Source organism: Gracilinanus agilis, chromosome 2, assembly GCF_016433145.1.
Source record: "Gracilinanus agilis isolate LMUSP501 chromosome 2, AgileGrace, whole genome shotgun sequence".
NCBI classification, from domain to species: domain Eukaryota; kingdom Metazoa; phylum Chordata; class Mammalia; order Didelphimorphia; family Didelphidae; genus Gracilinanus; species Gracilinanus agilis.
This window is the reverse complement of record NC_058131.1, coordinates 278,224,823-278,234,822: the sequence shown is the minus strand read 5'-3', so window position 1 is coordinate 278,234,822 and position 10,000 is coordinate 278,224,823. Positions and strand designations below refer to the sequence as shown.

At 36.8% G+C, this 10,000-nt stretch overlaps 1 protein-coding gene across 1 annotated transcript in view; it reads right to left on the bottom strand.

Annotated features, from left to right (window-relative positions):
* Window positions 1-10,000, bottom strand: part of CCDC180 (coiled-coil domain containing 180) — a 137,967-nt gene that overhangs the window by 55,093 nt on the left and 72,874 nt on the right. The window contains 4 exon segments of the mRNA XM_044659683.1: window positions 160-255; window positions 2,616-2,714; window positions 4,869-4,985; window positions 7,697-7,841. Of these exon segments, the coding sequence (XP_044515618.1) occupies window positions 160-255; window positions 2,616-2,714; window positions 4,869-4,985; window positions 7,697-7,841 (457 nt within the window).

Below are 10,000 nucleotides of genomic sequence, written 5' to 3'. Positions count from 1 at the left end.
CCTAGCCCTTAACTATTTTTCTGCCTTGGAACCGTCAGTATAGATTCTAAGGTGGAAGGGAAGGGTTGAAAAAAAATGCTACCCCACATAGTATCCAAAGTTGAAAGACACAACAATTCTAAATAACATCTTTCCTTGGTAAAAAGATATAATCATTACCTGGGTTTCTGATTGGCAATTGAGATACTGAATTCTCTGGGCTATTTTATCCATTAATTGTCTGGAATAGCTGTATACCTCTTCAGCAGTTACAGTCTAATGATAAATAATGAAAATAAGTAGAGAGAGTTGTCAGAATTAGTTTTTATCACAACTGTAAATAAATAAATAATTAACCTTGTTCAGCAGTTTAAAAACCCTTGGGTTCAAATCTGGTTCCTTTAAGAAGTCAGCTGGGTAGCTCAGTGGAATGAGAGCCAGGCCTAGAGACAGGAGGTCCTAGGTTCAAATCTGGCCTCAGACACTTCCCAGCTGTGTGACCCTGGGTAAGTCACTTAACTCCCATTGCCTAGCCTTTACCAGCTCTTCTGCCTTGGAAGTGACACACATTATTGATTCACAGACAGAAGGTAAGGGTTTAAAAAAAAAAAGAAAAAGTCAGGTGACTTGGGGCAACTAGGAGGCTCAGTGGATAGAGAGCTAGCCCTAGAATTGGGAGTGCCTGGGTTCAAATCTGACCTCAGACACTTCCTGGCAATGGGACCCTGGGCAAGGCACTTAACTCCACTTGCCTAGCCCTTACTATTCTCTTCTGCCTTCGTATGGATTCTAAGACAGAAGGTGAGGGTTTAAAAAAAAAAGTCAGGTAGCTTGTTAAAGGGTCTTAACCAAGTGTCCGAAGTCTTATTACATGTTATGCAACCTTTAAAAAAGGTTTGGAGCTACTTAGAGGAAGAAGAGGAGAGAAAAGCCTGGATAGGAACGGCTGGGTGTCGTGCAGCTACCCTCAACACATCCCCTCTGACAGTCCTCAGCCTATTCAGAAGATACTCTGAGGCAGAGAAACACAGAGACACCGTAGAAAGCTTGTAACAGAAAGGTAGCTGAAGGTTCTCTGGGAGAGGTGCGGAAGGGGAGGGAGGGAGAAAATCTGAATTCTAAAACATCAAAAACCAATCATTAAAAACTGTTTCTACGTGCATCTGGAAAAAAAAAACGAACAAAAAAAACCAAAGATGGCTCAGGTTGGGAGCGTCAAAAAGCATTTTTGTAATTTTCTTTGTACAAAGTGAATAAAAAAGAGGTATAAAGTAATTAGCAACTCTATCTGAGATGGTAGCTGCATACAGAACACAGTAAATGAGGCTAAAAGCCATGAGAAAAACTTGGGCAGTCTGTAGATGGGAGAAAGAAAAACATACTATTTTGAGAATGGGAGCTACTGATGAATCAATTAGTGTCAAGGACTCAATTGGGTTTTAGAAGTGTCTATTTCTCTTAATTTTTGCTGGCAAAGTTTTTCACATTCATTAAAAAATAGAAGAAACATTATTTAACAACAAAGTTATTTTCTAAATAAATGATAATATTTTCTTATGAAATGCAAATCAATGTACTGACATATCTACTTTCAGTTAAAAACTGCCTCCATGAGAAGAGATGCAAAGGGCGTTGAAGAAATGACCAAAAAAACAAAAAAAAACCCCTAGATAAGATTTTTTTGTAACCCCAAATAATTCTAAAATGTTATAAATATGTAGGTCTATTATGAAAACAATGCTTAATTTTCATACCTCCCATGTTTTTCATGGGTGCAAGCTAGCAGTTGCCCAGTTAGAACACAGAACCTGGCATGAGACAGGGGCTGGTGTCAGGCTTGACAGTTGAAGTGTGGGTATATAAGAAGGTATATATAACAAAAACAGCAAAAATAATAACAATGCAGTTGGCAGGAAGTTTAAGGGAGTTTTAAGTTTAAGCCACAGTTTGGGGCTCACACAGACTAAGTTTTGTCTCAGGGTTTTCTCACTATATCCTCATTCAAGGTTTGCCCTGAGAAAATCAGAATCTGACTCATGTCTCAGGATCCAGAAAAATGTCCCAAGCATTCAGGCTAATGATACATCTGTTTATAAGACAGGTTTTATATTTCATATAATAAAAGATGTAAAGGTTCCTCAAGCCCCCAAATGGTCCCATCAATTTCCCTTTCCTTACAGATGATCCTTCATCTGTCCCGGGAGCCTAGAGAATTCTCCAAACTTTAGTGCTTCTCTGGTTGTGATCTTCTTTCTCTCCCCTTTACCCTTACCTATTATAAAGGAAAAGAATGCGAGGCCCAGCTAGAGCAAAGATTATCATATCCAACTAGCAGTGTGATTTTTATGGCAAAGATAAAGTTGAAGCCACCAAACTCATTTGATTTCACATTTCAAGAGGGACATCACTGAGGCATGTATCAAGGAGTGCTTATTTTCTTTCCTAAGCAGGACAGTCCCTTTCTTCTCTGTCGATTTCAAGAAAACAAATGAAGTCCAAGAGAAGGCTCCTAATCTTATCAGCTTTATCTAGATACAGACACAAATCAAGTTTCCTTCTTAGAATTATGTTTCTATCAGTGGGAAATTCTCAAATTTATAACCTGGTAGGCACATGCTGTAGGTCTGGGAACTTACTTTTTGATCCACAAACTCTTGACCACAAATACTTATCTTGTGGTGAAGTTGTTGTAGAGCATTATTCAGCGTCTCTGTTTGAAAATTAGACCTGCACACCTGGAAAAGAAGAAAGTCATCAGATTTTTATCTAACTATGAGCCCTGGGCAAGTTATTTAATGGGATCCCTAGGCAATTCTCTAAGATGCTAAGTTAAAGAATAATTGCTAATGACAAATATTGGAAATATAAAGAAAATAAGGGGAATATATGAAGAAAAAAAGAGAATAATATATACTATGATTACATAGAGAAAAAAAAAAAACAGCCAAGGCAGCTGGGTAGCTCAGGTGAGAGTGAGGGCTAGAGATGGGAGGTCCTTGGTTCAACTCTGGCCTCAGACACTTCCTAGCTAACATGACTCTGGGCAAGTCACTTAACCCCCATTGCATAGCCCTTATCGCTCTTCTGACTTGGAACTAATACAGAGTATTGATTCAAAGGCACGAATTTAGGGTTAGGGTTAGAAATCATAAGGGCTTTAAAAAAAAAACCAACAGTCACAGAATCAAAATAAAAAAGTATCTAAGTAAAACAAATCCAAAGGGAACTCAAAAGTAGAGAATGCTTCTATTAGCACACACATTTTTTTGTTTTGTTTTGTTTTGTTTTAAACCTTTAATTTCTGTGTATTGGCTCCTTGGTGGAAGAGTGATAAGGGTGGGCAATGGGAGTCAAGTGACTTGCCCAGGGTCACACAGCTGGGAAGTGTCTGAGGCTGGATTTGAACTTAGGACCTCCTGTCTCTAGGCCTGGCTCTCAATCCACTGAGATACCCAGCTGCCCCCAGCACACATATATTTTTAAACAAATTGCAAACAATATGGAGTTTGTGATTTTGAAAATAATTTTTTATGCACTTGTTTAGTTAAATGCTTTTTGGTGGTGGTGGTGGTTGTTACGTGTATAATAGAATTACATTTTTAAAAAAGATTAGTTTTAAAAAAAGAATAATTGTTTATCTTCTTTGGTAGGCAGGATTTCTTCAAAAAGGAATTCTGATTACCAATGAAATCACAAGTCCAGATAAAACTAAAAAGATCTCGTTTTTTATATATCATCATTTAAAAATTATTACCATACCGACAAACTAGGTGGCTTCATGGATAGAGAGCCAGGCCCATAGATGGGAGGTCCCAAGTTCAAAACTGGTCTCAGTCACTTCCTAGTTGTATGAACCAGGGCAAACCATTTAACCTCACTACCAGTCCTTACCATCCTTTTACCTTGGAACCAATATTTACTATTAATTCTAAGATAGAAGGTAAGAGTTTAAAGAAATTATAAGTATCACTATGTGGCATCAAAAGCTCAAAGGGTCTTTTGGGCCTTTTTAAAAGACCTGCCACTATAATACCTTAACATTTGCCAAAAGAATCTCAGGTAATGGGTGACAATCTAGGAGGCATGAGAGCTGGGACCAAGGTCAGACTCTACCTACTAAGTACTGGGTTAATTTGAGCAAATCATTTCATCCATGGGTCCCAGTTGATCATTTGTAATGAGGGCACCGGACTAGAGTTAGAAATGGAGTGGGTTGTGGTAGGAGCTGCCATATTGAAAGTTCTATGAGGATTAACCAATGGAGGTTGTGTATTTAAAGGGCTAACAATATTTATTAAGCAAATACAATTTGTAATGTGTCACACCCTAACTTGGCACCATATCTGCCCCAACCATGCTGCCTTTCACATGTGAAGATAATATTGATTACCTGGCTAAGAGGAAAACTGAGTTTTTCTAGAAATGATGGATTTGTTGATTGAACCAGTCTCTGACAACCAAAAGAGCTCGAATTTAACTGTTATCTTTGGCAATTGAACTCAGAAGTTCATGAGCACCTTGTTGTTGTCAAACCATTGAATTGGCCACAGGCAAAGCCAATTCATTCTATGTCATTGATGCTACTCATTTGCTGCTCCTGAGGGCAGCTACTGAAAATGTCCATCCTCTTCCATTTTTTTTTCAGGTTTGAGCCTTCATAGAGTAGAAAAGGAAGAGGATGACACCAGAGCCATGAGTCTTGCTAGGCACAAGGTTGACCATGACTAACACAACTCCAATCTGCTGACAGTTATTCATCTGTGTCTTTCTTCTTTGAGCTTCAGATTCTTGTCTTTATCAGCATTACCTACTTCTCTTAACAGCTGGCCCAAAACCCATAAGATGAAATAAATGACATTAACTCATCAGTAAAGGGAATGAGAAATTACCTCTGATTTGAGGTTCACTTGCAGATTTGTGAAGAATCGCTGGATTTTCTCCATAAAAATGAGATCCACTGATAGATTATGGAATTTACTTTCAAATTTGTTAATGATATCATTTGCCTACAAAGAGAGATAAAAAGTAGAGAGTACAGCCTTGATTCTAAATTTTTTAGACAAAAGAAATATCTAGAGGGGATTGTGAGAAGACAGTTGAATATGGCAGGAAATTACCTGGCTCTCCCAAATTCCCCCACAAAAAATTTTTTTAAATGCCTCAAAGTAAATTTTAAAGTGGCAGAAAACTATTAACATAACAGATTATATCAAAACAAAGTAAAATCCCATGATTATATCAATAGATGCAGAAAAAGCTTTTGACAAAATAGAACACATTCCTATTTAAATTAAAACACTTTAAAGCATGAGTATAAATAGATTTTCCCTTAAAATAAGCAGGGGGCAGCAACAGCTCAGTGGATTGAGAGCCAGGCCTAGAGATGGGAGGTCCTAGGTTCAAATCTGGTCTCAGACACTTCCTAGCTGTGTGACCTTGGGCAAGTCACTTGACCCCCATTGCCTAGCCCTTACCACTCTTCTGCCTTGGAGTCAATACATAGCATTGACTCCAAGAAGGAAGGTAAGGGTTTAAAAAAAATGTTAAGAAGTGCCTACCTAAAATCATCAACAAGCATTATTTGTAATAAGGATAAGCTGGAGGCCTTTCCAACAAGATCAAGAGTGAAACAAGGATGCCCATTATTATCATCAATATTATTTAACATTTTATTCAAAATGCTAGCAATAGTGGGCAACTAGATGGGACATTGAATGGAGACCCAGGTCTGGAGATGGAGAGGTCTTGGGTTCAAATCTGACCTCAGACACTTCATAGCTGTGTGACCCTGGACAAGTCACTTAACCCCCATTCCCTAACTCTTGTTGCTCTTCTGCCTTAGAACTAATACTTAGAATTGACTCTAAGTCAGAAGATAAAAGGTTTTTTTGGGTTTTTGTTGTTTTTTTTTTTTAAGAAAGAAAGAAAAAAAACCCTAGAGATTCAACTAAAAGGTTAGTTGAAACAATAATTTTATTAAATTAGCAGGATATAAAGTAAACCTATGTAAATCATCAGCATTTCTAGGTATCACCAACAAGGACAGTGTAAGAGCTATCCCCATTTAAAATAACCATAGGCAGAATAAAATACTTGAAAATACATCTGCCAAAATAAACCCGGGAACTACATGAACATAATTATAAAATAATTTTTATGCAAATAAAGTCAGGTTTAAATAAGTGGAGAACTATTAAGTGTTCATGGATAGGTAGGTCCAATATAACAAACATGAACATTATACTTAAATTAATCTGTTTTTTCAATGGCATTCCAATTAAATTACAAAAAACTATTTTTTGAGCTAGAAAAATAATAACAAAATTCATTTAGAAGAACAAACAAATTCAAAATTAATGAAAAAATGTAAAGGAAGGAGATCTGGCAATACCAGATTTTAAACTATTCTAAGGCAATAATTATCAAAGCTATCTGGTACTAGCTAAGAAATAGAAATATGGATCAGTGGAACACAATAGACATACAACACACAGTAGTAAATGATTATAGTAACCTTGAATTTGACAAATATAAAGATTCAAGCTTTTGGGATAAGAATTCACTATTTGTTAAAAATTGTTGGGGAAAAAGAAAAAGCGGTCTGGCAGAAATGATGTATAGACCAGTATCTTAACTATTACCATGATAAGGTCAAAATGAATGCATCAGCTAGATATAAAAGGTGTTATCAAAAACAAATTAGAAGAACCTAGAACATGTTACCTATCAGAAAAATGGATAGAAGAATTTACGAATAAACAAGAGATAGGGAATATTGTGAGATATATAATGCTCTAAATAATTATTGATTAGGGAAACACAAATTAAAACAACTCTGAGTTATCATCTCAAACGTATCAGATTGGCTAAAATGATAGAAGGAGAAAATTACAAATGTGAGAGGAGACATGAGAAAATGGAACACTAATACACTATTGGTGGAACTGTGAACTGATCCAACCATTCTGGTATAATTTGGAATTATACCCCAAAAGCTATAAAACTGTAAACTCTTTGATCCAGCAATATCACTATTAGATTCATATTCCAAGGTGATCAAGGAAAAAGAGAAAGAATCTATATGCCTAAAAATATTTATAGCAGCTCTCTTTGTGGAGGCAAAGAATTGGAAATTGAGGGAATACCTGTCCACTGGGAATGGCTAAACATGTTATGCCATATGATTGTAATGGAATTCTACTGCATGGTAAGAAATGACAAACAGGTTAGTTAAAAAAAACCATCAACAACATGGAAATACCTGCATGAAATTTTGAAGAGTGAAACAAGTAGAATTAAGAAAACATTTGAATAGTAATATTGTTTGATGAATAACTGAGAAATAACTAATAATTAGAATTATATGTATTTTTAGAAACAGCAGTGTATGATTTTATACATATACATACACAGGCAACATTCGACATCTTCTCTAGTGCACAGTAGGGGGAGGGAGGGAGAGAGGCAGCTTGGAACTTAAAATGTAACAATAAATAAATAAATAAATAAATGAAATATATTAAAAAAAAAAAGAAAATACATATAGGGAAGAAACTGATTTGAATTCCCTCCCTGAATTTAAAATAAAGAAACAAATCATATACAGTACCTTAAAATTTCAAAACCCAGAAACTATTAATTGTTTTTATTAGAATGTCAAAATGTCAATGCTTAGTGCATTTGAACTACCACTGAGGGAAGAGAAGCATGTGCTCACCTGATCTACGTAGTCACTCTCCATTTTCTCCATTTTTACCACTATAAAACTCTCAACAAATTCAATCCGTGAGGATTCCTTTTCTAGTCTACCACAAAATGAACTTAGTTCTTCAGAGGAGAAGTTTCCTCCCTCTGAAAACAATCTGAAAATAATTTAGAAGCAATAAAAATCATTGACTCAGGACATTTCTCTCTTCTTGAATTTTCTAAAATTTTCTTGCTAAATACAAGAGACAAAGTCAAAGAAGATGCCTATAAGCTGCCCTATCTGGAGAAAGGATAGAAGCAGGACCTGCAATTTCATTGGCAGACAGGTCTAGTTCCCAGGTGGGGTACTTCCCCTACACCAAAGCAGGTTGGTACCTTTTCTGACCCTAGGACAGAGGTCCACAAACTACTGCCTGAGGGCAAATCTGGTCTACCATCTGTTTTTGTATAGTGATCATGTAACTTCAGAAATTGCTGGGGGGTTACCAGCAGTCCAGTTCCCCTTGGGGGCAGGACAATTGAACAAAAATGGAGTGAGAAGAGCCAGAGACGGAGTAGGTTTGCAGTGGCTGATCTGAAGTGCCATCTGCTGATTTTAATTTTTATACCCTCTTTTCTTTATGATCTCATACAGGTTTTTTTTCCCATACATTCAAAATCACATATAACTTTTGAAACATCACAAGATTGACATTTACTAATCATCTTACTGTGGCTAAACAAAGAAGCAAGCTTGGCAAAAATTATTCATTATGATCTGGCTTAGTTTGAACTTATTCTTTTAGCCATGCGTAAGGTACAAGTACATCAGTTCCTAGCTAAGCATAATATTTTATTATATTTTAACTAATTATATTATGTATATAGTTATGTTATACTATTCATTCCCATCATCAATCAAGGAGATAGTTATGGTAGTTGATTACATCCAATAAGATACAATAATATCAGTCTGGTCCAATGTTTTGTTCCCATGGTGTTTTTTCTGTTATAGGATCACTAAGAATACAGTTCTGGTAGGGTGATTCTGTGCTAATTTGTCATTGCCTTAATTTCCTTGTGTTTCACTGTTTCCATGGTCTGTAGGAGTTTGGGAACAAACTCAGGCCAGGTATTTTCTTGCTGGGAACTTTAGAAACTTGCATTAACTCACTAATTGCTGGTTTTTTGCTAGGCTGATTCTAGGGGAAATTTCTGTAATCTAGGGGGTTGTACAGGGGTTTATTTTTGGATAGTGGGTAGTCTAGGGTTGTGATTGTTCTTGCCATGAACCTGTATTGTTTTTCTGTGTCTCCTTTGAGCTGGATAAGGATATTGATTGCAATAATTTCAATGCAAGTGAATGTCACTGTAAAAAGAGTCATATAGGGTAAACTGAGTGTGGAATCTCCATCCTCCTGACAACCTGCCGTGCTGGATTGTCAGAGCTTGTGAGTAGCCATGCTAACCTCACGGCCTTGATGGCGTCCGGCAAGAAATCATATATGGAAATTTATTATTACATATAATTGGTAAAATAAACTATTTTCATCATATAAAAAAAAGAACGTTAATCATTTGATTACATATTACATAGCCAAACCATATTGGAGGTGGGGCTTGAACCTATATTCTTGTGGTTCTGAAAACCATCTTCTTACCCACTACTCCAGGCATTTTCTCTGGCTGTCCCCCATGCCTGGAATGCTCCTCTCTGTCATCTTCCTTGATTTCTTTCAAGTGCCAGCTAAAATCCCTTTAATCTAGTGTCTACCTCTGTGAATTATTTCCAATTTATCTTCTAAATAGCTTGACTGTACCAAGATGTTTGCATGTTGTCTAAACCAGACTGGGAGCTCCTTGAGAGCAGAAATTGTCTTTCACATTCATTTGGGTCTCCAGGGTTTAGCACAATGCCTGGCACAAGTAGACACTTAAAAACTGTTTATTATTGACCCCACTGACTATCTCACTCTTCTTTTTATCTGTAGGAGAGGAAGCTAATGCTTGCTTTAATGTATCTAATTCATCTACCTGTAAAGATGAGAGGGAAAGGAAGAAGGAGAAAGAACACTATAAAAAAAAGAATCATCAGGGGCAGGTAGGTGGCTCAGGGGATAGAGTGCCAAGCCTATTGACAACAGGTCCTAGGTTCAAATCTGGCTTCAGACACTTCCTAGCTATGTGATCCTGGGGTTGTCACTTAACCCCCATTGCCTAACCCTTACCGCTCTTCTGCCTTGGAACCAGTAAACAATATTGATGGTAAGGGTTTTTAAAAACAGAGAGAGAGAGAGAGAGAGAGAGAGAGAGAGAGAGAGAGAGAGAGAGAGAG